The 27303-nt window shown below is 41.0% G+C and overlaps 2 protein-coding genes across 3 annotated transcripts; one reads left to right on the forward strand and one right to left on the reverse strand.

Moving 5' to 3' along the window:
• Positions 1 to 12910: 12910 nt before the first annotated feature.
• mrm2 (mitochondrial rRNA methyltransferase 2) lies at positions 12911 to 21587 on the reverse strand. Its single transcript, XM_056453939.1, has 2 exons — positions 21233 to 21587; positions 12911 to 13412 (listed from the first exon to the last, which is right to left on the reverse strand). The coding sequence occupies exons 1-2, from the start codon at positions 21585 to 21587 to the stop codon at positions 12988 to 12990; spliced, it is 780 nt and encodes a 259-aa protein (XP_056309914.1). The 3' UTR covers positions 12911 to 12987.
• On the forward strand, positions 21426 to 27244 carry nudt1 (nudix (nucleoside diphosphate linked moiety X)-type motif 1). Of its 2 annotated transcripts, none has more exons than XM_056453941.1 (4): positions 21426 to 21514; positions 23297 to 23452; positions 26228 to 26373; positions 26454 to 27244. In XM_056453941.1, the coding sequence occupies exons 2-4, from the start codon at positions 23301 to 23303 to the stop codon at positions 26624 to 26626; spliced, it is 471 nt and encodes a 156-aa protein (XP_056309916.1). In that variant the 5' UTR covers positions 21426 to 21514; positions 23297 to 23300; the 3' UTR covers positions 26627 to 27244. The 2 variants fall into 2 exon arrangements, with proteins under 2 accessions (XP_056309916.1, XP_056309915.1); XM_056453940.1 differs by lacking the exon at positions 21426 to 21514 and adding an exon at positions 22831 to 22982.
• Positions 27245 to 27303: the final 59 nt, after the last annotated feature.

The raw sequence follows: 27303 nt of genomic DNA on the forward strand, positions 1-27303 counted from the left end.
CACAGACCCTGCAGCTGAAGGACAAGGGGCCCTTAAGAGCCCAAACATCCACCTAGGGACAGTGGCTGGCCCCTGGGGCAGTCTGCTGGGGTCACAGACTTTGCAGCTGGAGGGCGAGGGGCCATCAAGAGCCCAAACTGGAACTGAGGGAGAGTGGCAGGCCCCTGGGGCAACCTGCTGGGGTCACAGACCCAGCTGCTGAATTGGAAGGGGTCCTCAAGAGCCCAAACTGCAACCCAGGGAGAGTGGCTGGCCCCTGGGGCAGCCTGCCTGGGTCACAGACCCTGTAGCTGGAGGGCAAGAGGTCCTCAAGAGCCCAAATTGCCACACAGGGACAGTGGCTGGCCCCTGGGGCAGCCTTCTGGGGTCACAGACCCTGCAGCTGGAAGGCAAGGGTTCCTCAGGTGCCCAAACTCTACCCCAGGGAGAGTGGCTGGACCCTGGGGCAACCTGCTGGGATCAAAGACCCTGCAGCTGAAGGGCAAGGGGCCCTCAAGAGCCCAAACTGCCACCCAGGGAGAGTGGCTGTACCCTGGGTTAGCCCTTTGGGGTCACAGTCCCTGCAGCTGGAGGGCAAGGGGCCCTCAAGAGCCCAAACTGCCACCCAGGGACAGTGGCTGGCCCGTGGGGCAGCCCTTGGGGTCACAGACCCTGCAGCTGGATGGCAAGGGGCCTTCAGGAGCCCAGACTGCACCGCAGGGAAAGTGGCTGGACTCTGGGGCAACTTGCTGGGGTCAGCGACCCTGCAGCTGAAGGGCAAGGGGCCCTCAAGAGCCCAAACTACCATCTAGGGACAGTGGATGGCCCCTGGGGCAGCCCGCTGAGGTCACAGACCCTGCAGCTGGAGGGCAAGGGGCCCTCAAGAGCCCAAACTGCCACCCAGGGAGAGTTTCTGTACCCTGGGTTAGCCCTTTGGGGTCACAGACCCTGCAGCTGGATGGCAAGGGGCCCTCAGGAGCCCAGACTGCACCGCAGGGAAAGTGGCTGGACTCTGGGGCAACTTGCTGGGGTCAGAGACCCTGCAGCTGAAGGGCAAGGGGCCCTCAAGAGCCCAAAATACCATCTAGGGACAGTGGATGGCCCCTGGGGCAGCCCGCTGAGGTCACAGACCCTTCAGCTGGAGGGCAAGGGGCCCTCAAGAGCCCAAACTGCCACCCAGGGAGAGTTTCTGTACCCTGGGTTAGCCCTTTGGGGTCACAGACCCTTCAGCTGGAGGGCAAGGGGCCGCAAGAGCCCAAACTGCCACCCAGGGAGAGTGGCTGGCCCGTGGGGCAGCCTTTGGGGGTCACAGACACTGCAGCTGGAGGGCAAGGGGCCCTAAGGAGCAGAAACTGCCACCCAGAGACAGTAGCTGGCCGCTGGGGCAGCCCGCTGGGGTCACAGACCCTGCAGCTGGAGTAAAAGGGGCCCTCAAGTGCCCAAACTGCCACCCAGGGACAGTAGTTGGCCCCTGGGGCAGACCGCTAGGGTCACAGACCCTGCAGCTGGAGGGCAAGGGGCCCTCAAGAGCCCAAACTGCAACCCAGGGAGAGTGGCAGGCCCTTGGGGCAACCTGCTGGGGTCACAGACCCAGCAGCTAAAGGGCAAGGGGCCATCAAGAGCCCAAACTGCAACCCAGGGAGAGAGGTTAGCCCCTGGGTAGCTTGCTGGGGTCAGGGACCCCTTAGGTGGAGGGCAAGGGGGCCCTCAGGGCCCAAACTGCAAGTCCAGGGAGAGAGGTAGGCCCCTGGGTAGCTTGCAGGGGTCAGGGACCCTTTAGGTGGAGGTCAAGGGTGCCCTCTGGGGCCCAAACTGCTAGTCCAGGGATAGAGGTAGGCCCCCGGGTAGCTTGCTGGGGTCACAGACTTTGCAGCTGGAGGGCGAGGGGCCATCAAGAGCCCAAACTGGAACTGAGGGAGAGTGGCAGGCCCCTGGGGCAACCTGCTGGGGTCACAGACCCAGCTGCTGAATTGGAAGGGGTCCTCAAGAGCCCAAACTGCAACCCAGGGAGAGTGGCTGGCCCCTGGGGCAGCCTGCCTGGGTCACAGACCCTGTAGCTGGAGGGCAAGAGGTCCTCAAGAGCCCAAATTGCCACACAGGGACAGTGGCTGGCCCCTGGGGCAGCCTTCTGGGGTCACAGACCCTGCAGCTGGAAGGCAAGGGTTCCTCAGGTGCCCAAACTCTACCCCAGGGAGAGTGGCTGGACCCTGGGGCAACCTGCTGGGATCAAAGACCCTGCAGCTGAAGGGCAAGGGGCCCTCAAGAGCCCAAACTGCCACCCAGGGAGAGTGGCTGGCCCCTGGGGTAGCCCTTTGGGGTCACAGACCCTGCAGCTGGAGGGCAAGGGGCCCTCAAGAGCCCAAACTGCCACCCAGGGACAGTGGCTGGCCCCTGGGGCAGCCCTTGGGGTCACAGACCCTGCAGCTGGATGGCAAGGGGCCTTCAGGAGCCCAGACTGCACCGCAGGGAAAGTGGCTGGACTCTGGGGCAACTTGCTGGGGTCAGCGACCCTGCAGCTGAAGGGCAAGGGGCCCTCAAGAGCCCAAACTACTATCTAGGGACAGTGGATGGCCCCTGGGGCAGCCCGCTGAGGTCACAGACCCTGCAGCTGGAGGGCAAGGGGCCCTCAAGAGCCCAAACTGCCACCCAGGGAGAGTTTCTGTACCCTGGGTTAGCCCTTTGGGGTCACAGACCCTGCAGCTGGATGGCAAGGGGCCCTCAGGAGCCCAGACTGCACCGCAGGGAAAGTGGCTGGACTCTGGGGCAACTTGCTGGGGTCAGAGACCCTGCAGCTGAAGGGCAAGGGGCCCTCAAGAGCCCAAAATACCATCTAGGGACAGTGGATGGCCCCTGGGGCAGCCCGCTGAGGTCACAGACCCTTCAGCTGGAGGGCAAGGGGCCCTCAAGAGCCCAAACTGCCACCCAGGGAGAGTTTCTGTACCCTGGGTTAGCCCTTTGGGGTCACAGACCCTTCAGCTGGAGGGCAAGGGGCCGCAAGAGCCCAAACTGCCACCCAGGGAGAGTGGCTGGCCCGTGGGGCAGCCTTTGGGGGTCACAGACACTGCAGCTGGAGGGCAAGGGGCCCTAAGGAGCAGAAACTGCCACCCAGAGACAGTAGCTGGCCGCTGGGGCAGCCCGCTGGGGTCACAGACCCTGCAGCTGGAGGGCAAGGGGCCCTCAAGAGCCCAAACTGCCACCCAGGGACAGTAGTTGGCCCCTGGGGCAGTCCGCTAGGGTCACAGACCCTGCAGCTGGAGGGCAAGGGGCCCTCAAGAGCCCAAACTGCAACCCAGGGAGAGTGGCAGGCCCTTGGGGCAACCTGCTGGGGTCACAGACCCAGCAGCTAAAGGGCAAGGGGCCATCAAGAGCCCAAACTGCAACCCAGGGAGAGAGGTTAGCCCCTGGGTAGCTTGCTGGGGTCAGGGACCCCTTAGGTGGAGGGCAAGGGGGCCCTCAGGGCCCAAACTGCAAGTCCAGGGAGAGAGGTAGGCCCCTGGGTAGCTTGCAGGGGTCAGGGACCCTTTAGGTGGAGGTCAAGGGTGCCCTCTGGGGCCCAAACTGCTAGTCCAGGGATAGAGGTAGGCCCCCGGGTAGCTTGCTGGGGTCAGGGAACCCTTAGGTGGCGGGCAAGGGGGCCCCCTAGGGCCCAGACAGCTGGTCCAGGGAGAGAGGTTGGCCCCTGGGTAGCTTGCTGGGGTCAGGGACACCTTAGGTGTAGGGCAAGGGGGAACTCTGGGGCCAATACTGCTAGCCCAGGTTGAGAGGTTGGCCCTTGGGAAGCTTGCTGGGGTCAGGGACCCCTTAGGTGGAGGACAAGGGGGTCCTCTGGAGCCCAGACAGCAAATCAAGGGAGAGGTGTTGGCCCCTGGGTAACTTTCTGGGGTCAGGGACCCCTTCGGTGGAAGGCAAGGGCGCCCTCTTGGGCCCAGGCTGCAAGTCCAGGGAGAGAGGTTGGGCCCTGGGTAGCTTGCTGTGGTCAGGGACCCCTTAGGTGGAAGGCAAGGGAGCACTCTGGGGCCCAGACTGCAAGTCAAGGGAAAGAGGTTGGCCCCTGGTAAGCTTGCTTGGGTCAGGGCCCCTTAAGTGGAGGGCAAGGTGAAGAGTGCTACCCACTGCGCCACCACATCGCCTTCACGTTGCAATACTTTTTGCATAATTCAATTTCTGTTTTAAAATTAAGTAAATTCAATTACAAAGCTATTGTGTGGAAATAGGAGAAAATGTTTTATATTGTAGATGGGAGAATGTATTTCTGTAAAATTTTTGTGAAAAGTGTTGTGAAATGATTAGCAAAAATAGATCTTTTGATTGATGTTAAAGTATTTTTTATTCTTTATTGTAAATGGAAAAGGTGCATTTACACAAAAAGAAACCTTTTTTTGAAAAAACATTGTTTAAAAATGTATGTGATGTTTGATATTTATTGAAAGTAAGTTGACCCATGATTTTGGATATTGCAAAATGCCTTTAAATAGTTCTTAAAGGAACAGATTTGACACTGTTAAAGTACAAAGTGTCTTGTCACTGTAGTGGTACCTTCATGGATCAGATTTGTACGTTTGATCAAGGTACAATACTGTATCTGCAGGTTATAAAAACCAATGGTACATTTTGTTTTCTCATGGTACAAATCATGTCCTTAAAGGTTTAAACTGCAATGGTACAAATTTGTTTCTTTGTCTTAAAGTACAATTATGTTCCATTAAAAGTACTGCCCCAGTGACAAGGGTTTATACCTTTTTTGGTACAACATTGTACCATTTTTTCTGAGAGTGCAGGCCAGGGTTACATTTTTATATATTACTTTTTTGTCCATTTTGATGACACGATAAGGTACATTGCCCAAAGAGAAGATTTGTCAAATTTTCAGACAAAATTAGTTCTGTAGTTCTACACCCTATTTTAACTAAGGACACCATTTTATCTTTTGAGTTATGAAATTCTCTGTCTATTCCAATCTGATATATTGTTTTGTCAAAATAACACTATGATGTAGGCAGGTCACAAAAAAGCAATTACTTATTTTATTTCAACATGTTAATTTGTTATTTCTGATATCTGAAAATGGATTTCTGGTATGAATATAAATTATGATATCTAAAATGTCTTTCTTACTAGTAACAATCGCATTTATGATATCAGAAATTAACATTTTCACTGGATCAAATATTAACATTTTTACTAGTAACAATTCAATTGTTGATATCAAGGCTTAACATTGTTACTAGTGGAAATGCAATTCCTGATATCAACAAGTCACATTCTGGATATTAACAATTAAGTTGTTGATATCAAGACTTCGGATATTTTGATATCAACAATTTAATTCTTGACATGAACAATTCATATTCGGTTAAGCAATAAAAGTAAAAATGGCTTACCAGAATAGCTGTTTTGTCTTTTATTGATAACAGGATATAAATTCTTGATATCAAGAATTAAATTGTTGATATCAAAAATCCGAATTCTTGATATCAACAATTGTATTTTTGGGAATGGTGACATCATTGCTGATATCAAGAATTAACGTTGTTACTAGCTGAAATGTAATATTGATATCAACAATTACCTTATTTGATATCAAGAACTGAAATGTTGATCTCAAGAATGTTGATTGTTGATATCAAGAATACATATCCTGAGAATGAATAAAAGTCAAAACGGCTTGCCATAGATCGTAAGAATAAATATAAGTCAAAACGGCTGGACATTATTTTTTGGATATCAATAATTACATTTGTGATATCAAAAATGTTGATTGTTGATATCAGGAATTGCATTTCCACTAGTACCTGCCCGAATTCTTGATATCAAAAATAAAGTCATTACTCAGAGGAAAACATTCATGATATCAATGAATAATGAATAAAAGTCAAAACGGCTTGTCATACTCCTTGTAGGGAAAAAAAATCCCTATACTATAGCCAAGAGCACCAAATGTGCCATAGTAGGAACATTTTTTTTTACCAATTTTAGAGCATTTATAATGAAAGTAATAATAAATAAAAGTAATAGAGCACTATAGGCAAAGAACCCAGATTACATAATTTAAAACAATGGCAGCATCCATGGTCCAAAGTAAATGCATATTTCACACAGAGGCATCATTTACATTATATTAAGGCATACATGCCTTGATACCCACGGTTCATTTTAATGTCTAAAGGAAAAGTCTAAAAGATGTCATTTGGACAAATGTACTTAGTCAGAATGTGAACGCTGTGAACAATTTCTACTTTTCTAAATTTAGATTTCTACTTTTTAAACATTTTTTAAATAACAGTTTTAAACTCATTTTAAATGTTATACTGTTTCAGTATTTATTTCATCCCTTTCTATATTAATTTGAAATGACAAGGGTAATTTGTTATTGTATACAAGGTTTTGTTTTTTATGAGCACATTTTGATTCACTGTTGTAACAGGGTTTTTACTCCCGTTCTTCAAATGTATGATGTACTTGATGTACTTCAGTTTTAACATTTTTAACCTTTGCATACTGTTTTTAGTATTCAGTAAGTTTTGTGGCAGCTTGTTTTTATTATCACTTATTATTTTTACAATGTTATTATTACTGCAATTAATTCTTTACTCAGATTACTATGAATTATGTGTATGTGTATCATAGATTTTTATCAATGAAGTTTAAGAAACAATTAAAAAACTTCTCATTCATTCATCATTTTCTTGAAGTATGCATCTAACCCCAGTCAGTGTTTTTGTTGTTGCTGGTCCTGGTAAACCATGTTTGACCCTTTAAACCACTTTGCTTGTTGTGTATGAATGATTTACACAAGCAGACCCTTTAAACCTGCGTGGCCCAACAAACCATGATACAGATGACCCTATAAGCCTGTGAAAAAACAGGTGTAATTTTTCCACAACTCCATGGTCACATGTGATTTTTTAAGTGAGATGTATCTTAATGAGGCCATAATAGATTGTTTGATACATAAATTTCATTTGTAGGTTGAAAGGAAATGTGTGTCCCGCTAAACCACAGTGGCTACATGCTGTCCCTGTAAACAATATATACCTGTATGTGTGTGTGTGTGTGTGTGTGTGTGTGTGTGTGTGTGTGTGTGTGTGTGTGTGTGTGTGTGTGTGTGTGTGTGTGTGTGTGTGTTATACAGAGCATCAGCTCTTGACAAAAGCCTGTCACAATGTGAGACTGAAACATATTACCATGACCTCAAGTTCCTGAACACTGACCTCAGAGAGAATCTCCAGAGATGTTCCAGGAAACCTGAAGGACACAAGTTAACAGCAGTAAAACTAAAAAGAGAAAAAGACAGAACAAAAAAAGTCCAAAATCAAACGATTCCATATCAGTGAGTGCGGCGGAACCCCTGCAGACTCCAGTCTCCACTTTCACAACCGTTAACATTCATACAAGACTAAGCTCTCAAATAAATTCCTTAATCTTCTATAGTGAATTCTCTGAGCTCTTTTTGACATGTCACAGATGCATGAGAGGATTGTCCCCCGAGTGTAAATTTTTTCTGATACGTCAACGCGATGATAAAAAAAACACTGCTTTCAGATTGACCGAAGCAGCACGCGTTAAACATGTTGCTGACACAGACATTCAGATTAAAGAGTGAGCTTGCAAGAATTTCCATACTGTATGGTGCACGCCGCAGCTCAGTCGAATATGAAAGCGCCAGAGCTGCCGGCACAATTCATTTAGGTATGTTTGAGTCTCTCTGCTGAGGCTTGAGATTAGAGCAATCTAGAGTCGAAGCTGACAGTCTTTTCTAGCGCTTTCGAATGGAGCCTGCAGCCTACAGTTTCAGGGTGCTAATATATAGTTTTATAGGCAATGAGTGTATATCTAAAGGCTTTTGTTGTGAATTGTAAAACACCTTTTATAATTCTTTTTGGAATATTGATATGTGTTAGGTTTGAATTTGCTTTATTTCTCATGGTCTTGATGGTGAAGTATGCAGTTTCTGTGCTAAAGCGTCACCTAGTGGGATTAAAAGAAACAGCATTTTATTTTTATTATTAATAAAACATTTGCAAATGCTTACACCTACTACATCCCCCTTTAAGATTGTTTTCTGGCAGGGCTACAAAGTTTTAACTATTTTTTAAAAATGTTGCCATTTTGGCATGTTTCAGGTTTGGCCAGTTGAGCAAATAAATGCTTTTTCCCTTTTTGAAGACTGCTGGCGAAATTTAACTCAATTAATTACAGTTAATTAAAGTTATGTCATTTTAATAAAGTGAACGTGTTGGTCTGCATACCAGTTTGTTTTGTATGTATACGTAAAAAAAAAAGAAAGAAAATGGGTTGGTTTAACACAACATTGGGTCAATATATGTGCAAACTAAGCGGCAACCTCCCGCTCTCCCACGTGAAGCAAATACAGAAGTAACTGAAACTGCAATTCATCCACTAGGCCTGGCTCCATAATAGAGCAACTTTCTATTGAACCCACTGTTAAACTTTGGCCAACTTTACAGCAGAAAAAAAGGTGTTTACAGCCTGGTACAAAGAAAGATTTTGGTGTATGCAGCTAATATTACGCTTCATGACAACTGTGAGGGGGTCAATTTTTTTATAACTCATCTGGTTTGTTTTTATTGAGTTATATTAAGTCTGCATAATTAAGGGCGTGGCCACTTGATTGACAGCTAGGTCTCGCTGGTCACCATCACTTCACCTCAGCTGATTCTGACTGATTAGCTGCTGAACTTAGCATGTACATCATATTTTTGTTTTGTTTTATGTGACTTTACACAGTCAGCTGCCTTTTGGAATTATTTCCAAAAATTATCAGATAATTAATTGTCTTAATTGAACTTAATTGTGTTCACAAACCATTCAAGTTGCCTCAATTTCCCAGGTGAGTGAAATTACATACTTATAAATCATATCTATAAATGTATTTGTTTTATTTAAGATATTGTTTAGCATTTATAATTTTCTTTAGAGCTGTAATGCACTCCAGAATCTGACAGATTGATTGTAGGCTCTAGAACAGTCATCTGAAACGTTGTTATAAATAGCTTTCATAAATAGCCTTGTGTTTACTAACACAGACTATATTTGAAGTATTTGGAAGTAACTTGCATTTTCCTCCTGTAGAAAAACATCATAAGAACAATGCTTAGTGGCTCAATGTATTAAAACAGTGTTTTTAAAAGTTTGAACACTTTATTGATATAGTCTACAACCAGCACATGTGGTCAGAACACAAACCAGTCACAGGTAATGAAGTATCAAGCGTTCTCCCATTGAAAAGCCTGTCTAAATGTTAGCAGGCGTCTGTAGCTCCGCTCATGTGCTGCCTCTTTACCCTTAACTGGTTACCCCCTGTTGACAAAATATTGCCGGTCATTTGTTCTTTTCAGAAATCTATGGGGTCTTTTACAGTCTATGGTACAAACCCAACATTGGGATGATTCATTCATTTTTCTTCAATTTATTCCCTGATTTATCAGGGGCACCACAGCGGAATGAACCCCAACATGGGGTTAATTTTTTCAATTTAATATATATTACACTTTTAAACCCAATGGTTAGATTTGTCCATATTTGACCCAACTTGGTTTAAAAACCCCAACATTTTTAGCGTGTATACTGCATTTTGTGAGTCGTAGTTCTTACACTAAAAAAATCTGTTATAAATAAAATCTTGGAACATTTCTTGTTGTGTAAGCTTTAACATTTACCACTGTTGACCATACAGATTAATGTAAGTCTATTTAAGTAATGAACACTGTTCCCTTTGGTGACTGTGACCATCTTCGTGTAAAAACAGTGGTATTTTAATTGTGTCCACTTCGTCCGCGATAAAGAATGCGATCCTCTATTGCTGAAATTCACAGGCAGTAAAACAAAGATTCGAGACATGTCAGATTTCACATGTCTTTTTTGAGCCCTCCCCTTACTGCAGCCACCTATTCTTGTCTACATTTCAGGCAAGGCGCAACTTATACAAGCCTATTAAGTTATGAGCCGAATGACCATTCAACAGAAAATGTCTGAGACTGGCTAGAATGATCATCAATGCACTTGCTTTACCCTGTGTCAACATGGACAAGAGCATATTAAAGCCACATCTATCTGCTGAACCATGCAAATATATGAGCAATCGATCAATAGATGCTTTCAAACACTCCCTTGAATGATTTAGAAACCAATAGTGTTCTACTCTTTTAATGGCTCTGCCTTCAACATTAAATTGGTTGTGTTTTGGGGCTGACAGAGTTGTTGGGTGAAAATATTTAGGTTCAAAACAACAGAAATTATAGCCTACAGTCAGTGAATACCTCTCATCTGTGTCTGTAATCTTCAGCAGCACATGTAGCCTCTGTTAGAGAGTAATTCCGTCATTCCCGGTACATATTAGTCCAAAAGGTGAAGATAATAAGTTAGTTATACATAGCATTTTGTTCATGTTTGCTGAGAAGTAATGTGCTCCTTTTTTCCGCGCTTCACTCTCGCGTTTGTCAGTGTCTGACAGGATCGGGTTTCAAAAGCACGTCAATAATCAAGCGCAGGTAATTATCATCAGCTCAAGAAGTTTGTTATTTCAGATATAATGTTAGACGCGCACGAGCGCTAGCAAGAAAGTGAAACTGCTCGCGCCTCAGACTGTCTTGTAAAAAACTACGGGGCACAGGGTAAATCTGCTCTTCTTCTTGGCTTTGTGGCTGTTCATCCAGACGACGACAAGGTTTGTTTGAGCCCAGATCGACCATGGCTCATTATTATATGTATTTATAATTCCGCTTTAATCTCTCGCTGTGTAATTCAAACATGGCTGGCTTTTTGTTTTCATTCTGGCTTGTTGCGTAAGCGAAATACGCCTCTCTGTAAACCAATAGCGTTCAGCTGCGCGTGTGGCTCCGCCTTTTGGTACCCTTTCTCGTGTTTGGTACCCTTTCAAAAGGGTGCCGAAAAAGTGGTACGGCTCGTTTCCACTGACTGGTACGGTACGGTACGGTACGGTTCGGTTTGGTACAGGTCACCTTTATCAAGCTTGCGTTTCCACTAACAAGGGTACCCTTTTGGTGGGTGTGGTGTATGACAGAAAGTTTCAGTCAACGTCATTCTCGCTGGAGGAAATGTCTACAATAAAGCTGTACAGGTCATTCACATATCATATGAAAACACTTCTCACAAAACAGAGGATTTACACACATAAATACTTGTGTAGAAATGTTTGTTACTAACTGTTAGAGAGTAATTCCGTCATTCTGAGTTCATATTAGTCCAAAAGGTGATAATAACAATAATAGTTAAACAAGGCATTTTGTTCATGTTTGCTGAAGAATAATGTGCTCCTTTTTTCCGGCTTCTCCTTTGTTTTTTCTGCGCTTCACTCTCGCGTTTGTCAGTGTCTGACAGGATCGGGTTTCAAAAGCACGTCAATAATCAAGCGCAGGTTATTATCATCAGCTCAAGAAGTTTGTTATTTCAGATTTAGACGCGCGGCGAGCGCAAGGAAGAAAGCGAAACTGCTCGCACTTCAGACTGCCTCGTAAAAAAACTACGCAGCACAGGGTAAATCTGCTCTTCTTCTTGGCTTTGTGGCTGTTTATCAAAACAACGACAAGGTTTGTTTGAGCCCGGGTCGACCATGGCTCGTTATAATATGTATAAATAATTCCGCTGTAATCTCTCGGCTGTGCGTGTATTTTAAATATGGCGTTTTTTTTTTTTCATTCTGGCTTGTTGCGTAAGCGAATGACTTATCTCTGTAAACCAATAGCGTTCAGCTGCGCGTCTAGCTATAAATGGCTATAAAAGCGTACCAAACCAAACCGTACCACTCAGTGGAAATGGGCCTTTTTTGACAGTGGAAACGGCTATAAAAGCGTACCAAACCGAACCGTACCGTACCACTCAGTGGAAACGGGCCATAAAAGACTTATATATTGTTTGTTCCATAGTGGGCTCTGAAAACAACCCAACAAGAGACTGTTAGCCATTACCCCTTTTCTTTTTACAAATAGCTTATTAAATAAGGGTTGACATGAACACCCGCGGGTAGCTTTTAGCTGTGGTAGGTTAGATAGCTGCTCCCACTAGCCACTTCGGTTGGTTGAAAACTATTTTTAAATTGTAGTTCTCTATAAAGCAGGGTTCGACAATCAGGATGGCCCTCGAGAATTGAGAAGCTTTTGAAATTTTTGGGCCTAAAAAATATTTATTTGTTTATTTATTTGTGTTTCGGTGTGGCCAGATGAAAATTTGGTACATACTTAATGTTGAGCCCTGAAAAGTCATGTGAAATAATAACTAATTACAATGGAACACCATGAAACCTGATTTGCTTATGCTCACTGAGCAAAGTCATACACAACACAACAGTGAAATGAAGTCATGTGGACATAAGACAATATCTTGAGTAATTTTAGCATGCCAAAGTCATATTTATGCATATAAAATACATTTTCCCAAAACCAAAATTGTGGCTAGTGAAAAAGGCGAGTGTCTAGTAACGTTAAAAAAAAGTACTAGCCACAGTGGCACGGCATCGATAAGTTAATATCGAGTCCTGTTATTAAACATATACAAACTTGTTAAACTGATCTGAGATCAGGTAGAAATTATGAAACCTTTTCAGAGATTCGCCACTGGGGGGCAATCTGAATGAATTCATGTGCATTTTATGGTACTACACAAATCGCCCCTAGTGGAGAACCACTGAATTTTTGAAACATTTCTTGGCATATTGACTTATCAAAGCCCTGTTTAATGACATCATGTAACGCTGACAATTTGATATGTGCTCTGAACCACTGATTTAAAACAAAGGATTCATAAAGGTTGTGAAGCTTCATGAAGCTATTACTACCGAGAAGTGCTGAAGAATGAAAAAGCTGTAGTATAATAACATTTAAAAAAAAACTTAAATAATGAAAAGCATTAAAACATCACACACATTTATGAAAAACAATCAAACCTTCAAAAATAGCTACCTGACCATCCCTTTATTATACAATTATTTATTCATATTTCATATTTTAAAAAATGCCTAAAAAAATAGTTCTATCTTTTTTTGAACATACGGGCCAAAAAGAACAGCTCTGCTGACTCCTTCCTGCTTGCTCTGGGTTTCACAGTTCTTACATCTTGAAACGCAGAGGTAAGTCTCTGCTGGAGCTTATTAGCCAGACCTCCATCCCAGTATTTACAAATTAAAGAGCCTCCAGGCCGCAAAACCTTGTCAGCTAAGTCCAGCACTGACAGACACATGGAGACCAGTCTTTCGTGATCCAGCTCCCGGAAGCCGCTGGCATTGGGGGCCATGTCACTGAGGATGACGTCTGCTCCAGCTTCAGGCAGGAGCCTCTCCAGCGCCGTGTGAGTCAAAGAAGATGTTATGTCATGATTGGGCAGAAACTGAGCTCCGTCCAGCGGGAAAATGTGTAATATATCTATTCCTATTACGCTGCCTTTGGGAAGATCCACACCTGTAATAAACAAAGGTTTTGTTTAGTAGAGCCATGGTGAAAAATTGTTCGAGGAATTGATTCTGCATAAATTCTGAAACCTACTAATCTCTCTGGATTCAAGTTTTTATCAGCTGATGTTGCTCTAATAGTCAAGTCGATCTTTATTGTCATTCTACTACATGTGTGGACATACAGAGGAATGTCAGACAAATTACATACAATGAGGAACGAAATGCCATGTCTCGCAGGACAACGGTGCTATATAAATTAATCAAAAATACAAACACAACACTGGACATAAGAGCTATTTAATAAAAACAATGCATAATTAACATATACTATAAGAGCTAACATATACTATAAGAATACTTTTTAACTGTATGTAGCAGACGCCAGCTGGTGAAGTGCTGCGCATGTAAACCTCACTCCTCTGACCTCTAAAGGTGCTCTAGAGCAGGGGTTTTCAAACTGTGAACGAGACATTGAGGAGTGCACTCGAGTAAATTATGATGACGATTTTTATGTGTTCACTAGAGGGAATATGATTAAAGTTAGCTTCACAACAAACTATCAAGCACATGTAGAGTTAATCCTCAAGTAAAATATATACAAATAAAATGGAGTGGGTGCTTTTTAAAATTAATGACGGTGAATGAATGAAAGTCAAACCGGTGAGCCGTCTGGAAAAAAAGTGCCCTTCTGAATCAAATCAGCAGGATGCCCTTCTGGATCTTTCACTTACTTTGGAGACACCACTGACTATGTTTACATGGGCATCAGTTATTTGACTTTAAACGCAGCAAGTAATATGTGATTGATGTTTGCGCATGCATTATAATTTTGGCTCGAGGGAGGGGTGCCTGGCGGGGACGCGAGTGAAATTGGACAAATTTGGGGGGCGTGTGTCCTAAAAGTTTGAAAACCCCTGCCCTAGAGGCCTTGGTCTTCAGTCTCCTTAGTAGAGCAACTGACTCCCATGCGTAAGGTCGCCGGGTTCGTTCCCAGCTCGAAGCAGGTTAGGTGGTGTAGGACCGGCGGGGTTACATGTACACTCAAATGCATTCTGTTGAGTCATAAACTGTACATTAATAAACATTAATAAGCAGTTTATAACTGCAGCTACAAATGCTGTATTCTTGACTTACAACCACATTTATAATGTGCTTAATAATTGTACTTTCATTCTTTGTTAATGATTTATTTTTCATTACTAAATGAAGTATTCATTATTTACAAACTATTTATTTAGGAGTAGTTGGTTGTTTTTTAAGATCATTCAGAATGAGTTAGTAAACGATTAATAAACTATAGAAATTAACATTTATAATTCTTATTATTCAGGCATATACTAATAGTTAATTTACATGTTAATAAATGCTTAACTACCTAAACTTCCATCCAGTTTTGTGACCTAATCTAAAGTGAGGACTATTTATGCTTTATAAATGCCTTATAAATGACAAGTAAAGGCTCAGTTATATTCTAAACAGGAAAAAAGAAAATAAATGACTTTACTCATTTCTATTCATTTGAAGATACACAAAAGAAACTGTACCAAACAAAAAATAAATCTTTGCAACCTTATCTAAAATAAAATTACTGTACAGTTTAAACATTGCATCCTATTATATTGTTAAACGATTATATTGTTGTTGTTTTATCCAATTTTATGTCATATTTTGACACTCCTGTTATTCAGCAATGTTTAAACTTCACTTTATTAGATAAGATTGCAAAGATTATCGTTCATTTGTTAATTGTCATTTATAGGGATTCATAAAGAATAAGTAGTCCTCACTTTAGATTAGGTCATAAAACTTTTTATATGTATGCTTATGTTTTTTATGTGCATTAATTATCATACAGAGTAACCATTACAGTATGCATGAATAAAAAGATATATAAATGTTAAATTCAATAGTTTATTAATCATTTACTAACTCATTCTGAATGATCTTAAAAACCACCAACTATTCTTAAATAAATGTTTTGTGAATAATGTAATACAGAATTTTAGTAATGAAAAATAAATCATTAACAAAGTATGAAAGTACAATTATTCAGCACATTATAAATGTGGTTGTAAATCGAGAATGCAAGATTTGTAGCTGCAGTTATAAACTGCTTACTAACGCTTATTAATATAGAGTTAATGCTTAACAGATAATGAATTTACTAGATGCTAATGCTTAGTAAATGATTCATAGTGTGTAGTTATTATAAAGTGTTACCGAATTGTTTTAGGTTAGTGGGATTAGTAAGGAACTAAATCCAAGTAGAGTATGACTGTTTGTAAAGCATACAGCGCTATCTGCTGTTGAAACAAAGCTCAGAATCTTTCAAGAAAGAACACAGATGCATTTTGAAAATCTCAGAATGTGTGCAGAATGCATGTCTATGTTTAAAGAATGTCCTCAAAATGACATTTTTAAGATTTTTTTGGCTATGAAATGGTTCTATGAACAACATTTAAGCTTTAAACAGTAGTTCTAAATGTATTTATTTTGCAACCTAAAAATACTTCTGCAAAGGCATGCATTTTTTTATTTGCCATCAGCAGGCTAAATGTTATTTTAAATATTTGTAAAATATTAAGTATTCAGTATTCTTCACTGTCTGTCACCTTTTTTATTATTTTGTGCCAAAATGCTCTAAATGACAATATTTTTATTTTAAATTTAGAAAAACTTTATCTTCAGTTTACTGCCGTGCGTAACTACAAATCATAAACCCACAGAAACTGGAAAGTTGAGGTTATTTGATAACTATAAAGGTCAAAAGAATAGCATTTCAATTTGGTTTTTAAGCTTCTAAAGTCACTTTTTTAATCAAAATAATATGTCCTTACTAAATAAAAAGCAGTAAAAAAAATAAATAAAAATGTTGGCACAGTGGGTAGCGCTCTCGCCTCACAGCAAGAAGGTCGCTGGTTCAAGCCTCGGCAGGGAGTTGGCATTTTTGTGTGGACTTTGCATGTTCTGCCCATGTTTGCGTGGATTTCCTCTGGGTGTTTTTTGACCCTGTTGTTTCTCAAAGACATCAAAAATACATCCTTAAAGAAAAAGAAAAAATACTGCACCAAGACAAAGAGAAATAGGAATTCTGTAGGCATATATTTTCATCTGTCAGAGTCAATGACCTTTCTAAAGACTTCAAAATCAGATCACATGGAGGAGCGTCATGAGTCATTTTAGTAAACATTATTTTCAGTTACTTTCAGATTCAGTGACTAAAGCATTTGTAAATAAATATCTGGTCAATATGCTTTAGATACATAAGATATGACATGAGTTACTTTATTAAATATAATCAAACAAATATCATTTCAAAAGCTGAATTTCAGATTCCAGACACAGTTTAGATAAAACATATATTAATCTAATATCTGGTCAAAATTTTATACAAATAGAAAGAAGATTGCATTACTTTATAAACTTTATTATGAAACATTGTAATCTGGCATATGCAGTAGAATATTTAGATGGCTATGAATGTTACCTCAGATTCCGTGAAGCCGATCTACAGTGTCAAATTGTCAGTAGTTTGAATCTGGAACGCATAAACTATTTCATAACGAAATCTACAAACTACGAGTCTATCAGGAGACAACAGAATTTTTATTTTTTATTTCTTCTTTACAAGAATTTGGATGGTCAACATATCAGGACTACATTAAAGTTCTTCAATTAACCTGTTTTCTGAATCCCAGCATTTAAAACATTCATTTACAGCACCGCTCGATGCTGATCGCTTGATATCAGTGTCTGCGCGTTCACGGTCGCGTGCATGAGCGACAAGCACGTTCCCGAGTGAAATTTTTACTGAACAGCGCCCCCTGGTCACAGTTTTCGACGGGTCACATATTTCGGCACAACACCGGTTTCCCCCACAGCCCAAAGACATGGGCTATAGGTGAATTGGGTAAGATAAAAATTGTCCATAGTGTATATGTGTGAATGAGTGTGTATGGATGTTTCCCAGTGATGGGTTGCAGTTGGAAGGGCATCCGCTGCGTAAAACAAGTTGGCGGTTCATTCTGTTGTGGCAACCCCAGATTAATAAAAGGGACTAAACCGAAAAGAAAACGGATGGATAATGAATAAAAGCATTTACTTTGAAATAAACATAGAAATAAACAAAAAACAGTAGTACATCTACTGACAGTAGGGGTTCAATCTTCAACTGGCTGGCTGGAGCTGCCAGTGGCGGGTCACGTGACCTGTCACTGACTGGTGGCAGCCGCCAGTGTCCCACTGTCGGGTAGCCTGACCTGCCAGTGGCAGCCGCATCTAACCCGGCATTTGACAACTAGCAGGTGGGTCATGTGACCAACCAGTGCCTGGCTGGTGGGTCAGGTGTCCTACCAGTGACTGGTTGGTGGCCATTAACTACTGGCTGGTGGGTCAGGTGTCCTACCAGTGACTGGTTGGTGGCCATTAACTACTGGCTGGTGGGTCAGGTGTCCTACCAGTGACTGGTTGGTGGCAGTTAGCAACTGGCTGGTGGGTCAGGTGTCCTACCAATGGCCACTTGGTAGCAGTTGGCAACTGGTAGGTCATATGAGCTTTCATTGCATCAAATGTTTTTAACAATACACAAAATGAACACTTTTACGGATTTATTCTTCATAATGGGACATTTTTAGAATGTTTATTACAAATAGAGAGTCCTCAAATCTAGAAAATATGGAAAAGTCTGAGTTTCCTTCTGCTGCTTTCAATTTATCTGAAAATAATATAATGGATCTGTACATTTAGACATTGGGCACATTCACCCCCAACCGATCGGCATTTACCGCGTTTGCTTTAACTTTCTCTGCAGCTTTATACATTGATATATCATCATGAAAATACTCGTCTGGACCTTTTCTAGTACAAATTGTGTATATTAGTCAGTTTAATTCCACATACGGTCCTCAAATAGCCGGGATTACAACTGGCTGGTCAGCTCTCCCCCCAGCAGCTCTGTAAGAGTAAAGTTAGCAATAGATTCGCACAATCAATAACTCATGACTGAGACATTGTTCCTACACAAATATGACCTCTTTTCAACTGTCGCAATGTATACAATCACCTACAATCTTATTTTTCTAAAAATGAGCTTTCCTACGTTGGACGCATTATATTGATCTCTATGCGCAGGCTGCGAAGAGAGACCGATCCTTAGGGACCGTCTACAAAGAGCAAAACGCGAAACTACAAAAGTTGTCAATAACTTCCCTCTAACACATTATACTGCCATAAAATTAATCATCAAATTTTTAAACTTGGTTTAAAAAAACTATTTTGTATATTTTTAATGAATTTTTATTATGAAAAAATGTTCAATAACTTTACTGTAAATTACTGTATTTCACCAAAATCCGATCACACGTCACTGCTGTCCAGCTGCTCCGGTTTTCCCCACAGTCCAATGACATGCGGTACAGGTGAATTGGGTAGGCTAAATTGTCCGTAGTGTGTAAGTGTGTATAGATGTTTCCCAGATATTGGTTGCAGCTGGAAGGGCATCCGCTGCATAATACATGCTGGATAAGTTGGCGGTTCATTCCGCTGTGGCGACCCTGGATTAATAAAGGGACTAAGCCGAAAAGAAAATGAATGAATGAATTAATGTTTTGCATGATTTTTATGAATTTTTATTATTCACCAATAATGGCTGTTTTTTGATAGTAAAAAAGTGTTATAGTATAACCAGCAGGACAGCAGCGACAAGTGAACGGAATTTGGTGAAAATGCAGCGTTACAGTGAAGTTATTAAAAATTGATAACAAAAATTTATTAAAAATATGCTAAAAGTGTTGTAGTATAACCAGCAGGACAACACTGACGTGTGATCTGAATTTTATGGCAGTATAATGTGTTTGAGGGAAGTTATTGACAACTTTTGTAGTTTTGCGTTTTGCTCTTTGTAGACGGTCCCTAAGGATCGGACTCTCTTCGCAGCCTGCGCATAGAGATCAATATAATGCGTCCAGCGCGTAGGAAAGCTCATTTTTAGAAAAATAAGATTGTAGGTGATTGTATACATTGCGACAGTTGAAAAGAGGTCATATTTGTGTAGGAACAATGTCTCGGTCATGAGTTATTGATCCGGAAAATGCGAATCTGATACTAATTTTACTGAAGTCGTACAGAGCTGCTGGGGGGAGACCTGACCAGCCAGTTGTAATCTCGGCTATTTGAGGACCGTATCTGGAAATAAAATTACTAATATACACAATTTGTAATAGAAAAGGTCCAGACGAGTATTTTCATGATGATAAATTAATGTATAAAGCTGGAGAGAAAGTTCAAGCGAACGCGGAGCTCCCTGTCTGCTGACTGCATGATTAGCGTCGGTAACACACCAGTCAGTTTACGGGTCGTTTGAAGACCTTATTTGGGATAAATTTACTGGAAATATCACTGATGTAACGCAATAGACTGTAAGGAATAAAAACTATTATAAATAGAATTTTGATTGGTCTCATCGAGAGTGCAAAGTGAAGCGTCGATCTCGGAGCGCGAATGCGCTGGTGAAGACGTGACCATCCAGTTGTAATCCCGGCTATTTGAGGACCATATGTGGAATTAAACTGAATAATATACACAAATTGTAATAGAAAAGGTTCAGAAGATTATTTTCATGATAGTAAATTAAAGTATAAAGCTGCAGAGACAGTTAAAGCAAACGCGGTAAACTCGGAGCTCGCTGTCTGCCCACCAGTCTGAGAGAGTGAGAGCGGAACTCCCTGCGTTCTGATGCAGCTAGAGTGTTGCAAACCCACCTGTCAGTATTTAAAGACCTTCTTTAAGGAAACACTGCTGCGAATGTCAGTGACGAAAACATAGACCCTAAAGAATACACATTTCATGAATTCAAAATGTAATTCTTCTGAATGAGAGCGCGAGGAGACGCGCCAGACGCAGAATGTGATCGCGTTTATTAGGGGAGGAGGGACCAGCCAGTTGTAATCCCGGCTATTTGAGGACCGTATGTGGAATTAAACTGACTAATATACACAATTTGTAATAGAAAAGGTCCAGACGAGTATTTTCAGCAAACGCGGAGCTCCCTGTCTGCTGACTGCATGATTTGCGTCGGTAACCCACCAGTCAGTTTACGGGTCGTTTGAAGACCTTATTTGGGATAAATTTACTGGAAACATCACTGATGTAATGCAATAGACTGTAAGGAATAAAAACTATTATAAATAAAATTTTGATTGCTCCTATCGAGAGTGCAAAGAGAAGCGTCGATCTCGGAGCGCGAATGCGCTGGTGAAGACGTGACCATCCAGTTGTAATCCCGGCTATTTGAGGACCGTATCTGGAATTAAGCTGAATAATATACACAATTTCATAATAAGAAGTCAATGCATCAATGTGTAAAGCTGCAAAGACAGTTAAAGCAAACGCGGTAAACTCGGAGCTCGCTGTCTGCGGACTGAACCCACCAGTCTGAGAGAGTGAAAGCGAACGTGGTAAGACCTTCTTTGAGGAAACATTGCTGCAAATGTCAGTGACGGAAACATATAGACTCTAAAGAATACCCAATGAAAAAACACTTCATAAAATTATACTCATTATGATAACAAGTAAATAAAAGCAGAGAAAGAAAAAGCGACAAAGGACACACTAGACGCAACTGCAACTAACCCGTCACTGGCAGGTCACATGACCTGGCAATTGGACACTGGCGGCTGACACCCAGCCACTGTCAGGTCACAAGACCCGCCACTGGCGGCTCCCGCCAGCCAGTCGAAGATTGAACCCCGACTCTCTACTGACGTGACATGTATTGTGTGACATGGTATGATTTTTACATTAGCCTTCATAATTTAGCATAACACTTACTCTCTCCAGCTGAGTTGACTCTCTGCACTGCAACTTGACTCCACGCACCGGGCGCAGCACCGCAGTCAATGACTGTGAAACCCGGTTTGAGAAGTCGGAATTTGTCGTCGATCTCAATCAGCTTGAAGGCGCTTCGACAGCGGTAATTCTGCTCGTGAGCAGCTTTAACGAACGGGTCACTGAGCTGCCGAACCAACCACCTCTTATCAGCAGCACTCTTGCCCTTCAGATGCAGAGGAGTCTTCTTCAGACACACCGCTGACGTGTGAATACACGACCTCTGTAAGCGTTTCCACATTATTAATAAAGAAATAAGTGATCTGAACACAAGATCACATGTACAACTGAAGTGCATGAAAACAAGGAAGCACGTGGGCGACTGGCGTCAGCACGTCAAAGATGCGCAAACATTGCGCAGAGCCATTCAACAACAGATACTATGTTAATTCTAAATACCTTCTTAGACACCAGATACTTAAGTTCTTTTCTGTTAAACGGTTTAAAATCTTTGAAAACGTTTAAAGAGACATTCATTTTAACATAATTGCATTAATTATTTTTAGTAGGTGTTGATAATTAAGTTGAATTAATTGCTGAGCTGATACATTAATTGCTATTTCTGCTGTTTACATTCTGTTGTTTGCATTTACTGTTCCAATTTTTGAGCTTTATAAAAGCTGTGGATTGACTTTGATTACTAAGGAAATACTTAAAAAATGTGTATTTGCACTATAAATCGTATAAATCTATATATTAAAGTTCGATGATAAAAGCTTGCATCATGATCATTTTATTAGCCATTAAACATAATATTTTTCTCTAGTGATTTTTCCCACAACTTTTCCTACTATCGGAACAAACCTATGGCTGTAAAACGTTTCACTTCTTCTCTGCTATTCAAATATGTATGCACTTGAAGAGTTGTGTTTACAATTTATGATTATTATTGCTATTATTTATCTCTTTGTATATGTATGCTTGTTTATCTGTTTACTTTTCCCTTGTTCCTTTAGCATTTCATGAATTGAAATTTCTGTAATGTTGTTGAAGCATACAAAATAACATAATTGAGATACATTGTGCTCATCTGACTGTAGGACAACTTTAGATTTAGATGTATTGCACTGATGTGTATAATTAGATAAATGAGGTTAATAAAGGCTGATCCTGCTGTTCTTTCTCTGTCGGAAATATTTGACTGTTGCACGCTTTGATGTCCGATTCGTGAAGGAATTGTTCATTTGAGTCGGATCTTTTTAATGAACTGCATAACGGAATGAGGACGCATGTCACAATTATTGCAAATAAACAGTACTTTAAGTATTTAAAGTTCCGCTAAAACATGTATATGATTTGTGTAAGTTAAACATAACGCTTTACATAATTTTAACCCGTTTCGTTCTGTTCAAAAGAACCGAGTCACAGAGCCAACTCAGATTTCCAATCGAGAACATTTCGACGTTGCACGCTCGATTACTAACCTTAGGTAGGTGGAGTTTACATGTTTCGCAGATCTACAAATCATATTCGCTATTGGACACAAACCAATCTAAAACGTGGAGGCTAATCCCTATTTTTACGACATCCACTGTTGTGAATCTGAATCCTCCACGTGACTCTGTGCAACACGCGGGAACAAGAGCTAAAGATTCATCAGTATACTTAGCTTAAAATTCATAACATACAGAAATATTCATTCTGTCTTTGTAAAAGTTATTACATTCTGTCTCCACGGGCTTCTTTGGACAAAGTAAGGATATTGTTTGGATAAGAAGTATCCGTGAAATAGCCTTAACAGTATTGTTTAAACGAATCTTATTAATCACTGTACTTATTTACACTATTATCAATTATCTGATCAATTAATAATTGTCTCCTGTTGTTTGCCATGTGAATACTTCAATTGTAGTGTAAATACAAGTCAAAATTCAATAGAATCGTTCAAATTTCAAAGACTTTATGTTGCAAAGTTGTCATAAAGAATGATGTTATACGTATTTAGATGAACATCAGTGACTGTCAGACTGTTTGCTGAATTTTGAAGGAATTGTGTTGTATTTATAGGATTATGTTGACTTCTAAGCTGCTGACCCTGGTACTGGTGGTCCAGCCCGGCCGGGTGTTGCTGGGCATGAAGAAAAGAGGCTTTGGAGCTGGAAAATGGAACGGCTTTGGAGGAAAAGTTCAGACTGGAGAGACCATAGAGCAAGCGGCCAGACGGTCAGTGGCACTGTGTGTGTGTGTGTGTGTGTGTGTGCGTGTGTGTGTGTTTGTGTGTGTGTGTGCGTGTGCGTGTGCGTGTGTTTGTGTGTGTGTGTGCGTGTGTTAGTTTGAGTTTACATTAAGGAAATGAAGAACAATATGTTACTTCGTTATGCCCGACATATTGTAGTAGTTTTTGTTAATTTTTAGAATTTTTCTACCAGCAAGTAAAGCCATTTTATGTTTTATTTTATGTCAGTTAATTTTTTTTTCGATTAATGATTTTGAATATCCGTTTATTATAAAATTCTTACTTAATGGTGTGGGGTTCTACCAGTGTTATTTTGTTATCTCTGATATATTGCAATAGTTTTTAATGTTTAGAATTTTCTATTAGCTAAATAATTGTGTTGTTTTATATCAGTACCTAATCTTTTATTTCAAGTAATTATTTTTTTTAAAGGTTAATGTAATACATAAGATAAGGTTTTTCACTTACTGTTTTTTTATTGATTTGGGTTGTATATTCTACTATAAATAATAATAATAATGAATAATTATAATGATGTTTGCTGGACAAACTGACCCTCAACCTTACAAAAACACATTACAAAAATATCTAGATTATAAGACTGTATTTAACAATACATTTTCTTAGATTATTTTTTAATACATTTTTTATGGGTTTTTCACCTTTATTATGATAGGACAGTAGAGATTTCAGACAGGAAAGCATTGGGAGCAGAGAGAGAGGAAGGATTGGCAAAGGACATCAAGTCGGGAATCGAACTCGGGTCGCTGTGAGCATGTCGGAGCTATATGTTGGTGCACAATACCACTAGGCTACCACTTGGCGCTGACTGAATTTTCTTTTGTTTGTTGAAAGATTGTTCTTTTGAAAATTATGTTCATCAGACTATTTTTGAAGAAAAGATGGAACGTAAGTTCGACAGGCGAATTGGTGCAGCAGCAGCAGCAGTAATGCGGTTGATGCATCGGTCTGTTGTGGTAAAAAGGGAGCTGAGCTGAAAGGCAAAGCTCTCGATTTACCAGTTAATCTACGTTCCTACTCTCACCTATGGTCATGAGCTTTGGGCCATGACCGAAAGCACAAGATCTCGAATACAAGCGGCCGGAATGAGTTTCCTTCGCAGGGTGGCAGGGCGCACCCGTATAGATAAGGTGAGGAGCTCCGTCACCTGAGAGAAGCTCGAAGTAGAGCCGCTGCTCCTCCACATAAAGAGAAGTCAGCTGAGGTGGCTTGGGCATCTGTTTCGGATTGCTCCTGGACGCCTACCTAGGGAGGTGTTCCAGGCATGTCCCATCGGGAGGATCCCTCAGGGAAGACCCAGTACATGCTGGAGGGACTATGTCTCTCGGCTGGCCTGGGAACGCCTCGGGATCCCCACGAAGGAGCTGTAGGAAGTGTTCGGGGAAAGGGAAGTCTGGGGTTCTCTCCTAAGACTGCTTCCCCTGCGACCCGGCCCCGGAAAAGCTGACAAAAATGAGATGAGACTGCTTTTGCTGTGTGTTTGCATCATGTTTTGAATATACTGTAAAACCAGGACATTTGTAGGGACTGTCTCTGGAAAAGGGACATCTCTGGTCACCCCTTTTTAATATAATTAACATAATAACATAAATACAATTACACCTGCACAACATATAAAAATATGTATAAGTATCGTGATACTAGTATATGCAATACTCATATTGCAGAGAAGTGCATTAAATTTGAAACATTTTATTTGCCAAGCATTTGAGTGCTGCATGCATAGGTTGTTTATCCAAATCATTCAATTCAATTCACCTTTATTTGTATAGCGCTTATACAATGTAGATTGTGTCAAAGCAGCTTCACATAAAATCATCTGACCAATCAGATGGCACCTTTAGTATCTTCACCCCCACCTCTCCAGTAGGTGCTGTTAGCTGAACCTAGAACTGAAAAGAAATACTAAAACCAGTAGATGAGAGAGAAAAGTAATAACAGCCAAAAAGAACAACAGTATTACCTGTTTATATTAGTATGATCATTACAAAAAAAGTTGTTTTTTAAATTGGTGATAAAATATACCTTTTTAAAAGCAGTTATATCATTATCACAAGGCTCAACATCACATATTTTCCCAGTATCATGCAGCCCTAATTACAATAACAAATCACAACAGCTGTTTTTTTGTGTAAAAGAATATTAATTTCTGTGAATATACAGTTAAGAATTGTCTCTTTTATTGAGCTCTTTAGGTCAAACCGGCTAACATTTGTCTCAGAAATTACAGGAAAGTGGGGGAAGGGGATGGGGGGTGGGGTTGTCAGGGTGAGGTGTCTGAATAACACAGCTGAGAACCGGGTAAGTAACTGTACTATTCACTGAGTTTCTTGCGGCCGCTGCGATCGGATACTATACCAAAGTCGGAGGCCTGGGGGTTTAACAGACTATACCAAAAAGCTGAACACCGGGGGGAGTGAAATTACGGGAGTTTTCCAGTAGAAATAACAAAACGGGAGGGTGAAGGGAGATGGGTCTAAAATACAGGAGACTCCCAGGAAAAACGGGAGTGTTGGCAGGAATGCTTTAGGTGTATCATATTTCTCAAGCTTTTATTTTCCTCTTTTCAGTGTCTATTTTCACTCCCTCAGAGCTAGAGATCAAAGTTAAATGACTTGAACATTGTAATAGTTATTTACTTGTCTTGAACTTAACAACGGTGTCAGAGATCGGTCATGGTCAATCTTCCCTGCTTTTATTAGTTTTCCAGCTGAAACAAAATGGCCTTTTTTATTTGACAGGGAGCTGCTGGAGGAGAGTGGCCTCACTGTGGACACCCTCCACAAGATTGGAAACATCAAATTTGAGTTTATTGGGGAAACGGAACTAATGGATGTCCACATTTTCAGAGCTGACGCCTATGAAGGAGAGCCAGCCGAATCAGACGGTAAAACAGCTCCATTGTCTGCTTTCTTTTAGATACTCGCTGAGGCTGAAGGCCTAATGATGGTTTGTTTTGTCTTTTAGAAATGAGGCCTCAGTGGTTCGACATTGATAAAATCCCTTTCAGCCAGATGTGGGCCGATGACGTCCTGTGGTTCCCTCTGATGCTTCAGAAAAAGAGTTTTTTGGGGTATTTTAAGTTCCAGGGTCATGACGTGATAGTGGAGCATAAGCTGGACGAGGTGGAGGACCTTTGAGTGGGGTTTTAAAGAGACAGTTCACTTAAAAATGAACATTGTGTCATCATTTACTCAATATCAAGTCCAAATGAAGTTTTTTTTTATTCTGTAGAATAAAAAAAGATACTCAGAACAATGTTGAAAATCATTGACCTCCATGGTAAGGAGAAAAATACCATGAAAGTCAGCATTCTTCAAAATATCTTCTTTTGTGTTCAACAGAAGAAAGAAGTTCAATGGAATAAGTGGAGGGAGAGTAAAATATGACAACATGTTTATTTTTGGGTGAACATTTGCTTTAATACTGTTGATGGACGTTGCCACTGTATCAGTGGAAATTATCCAGCAAGATCTGATGTTCACACTATGTTTCATTGATATGGCCAAATATGCAAAATCGCCTGATATCCAGTGCTGTATTTTGTATAAGCACATTCTTTTGATGTGGAAAAGTGAAGTTGCCATTTAAATCCACTCATTCAATCATCTGTATTCTGATACTGTTTGTTTTAACTTAATTCTTCGTTCCTCTTTCCTACAATTAGTGTACTAAATAACAAAAACTGTTTTTTCCATCTTCAACTACCTGTCATTTACTAAATAAAACGTCAGAAAATTCAGACAAAAATAGCTTCATTTAATTGTATGGTGTATTTTTATGTGCATATTTGTTCACACTTAAGCAGGGTGTTCAT

Source organism: Danio aesculapii, chromosome 3 (assembly GCF_903798145.1).
Source record: "Danio aesculapii chromosome 3, fDanAes4.1, whole genome shotgun sequence".
NCBI classification, from domain to species: Eukaryota; Metazoa; Chordata; class Actinopteri; order Cypriniformes; family Danionidae; genus Danio; species Danio aesculapii.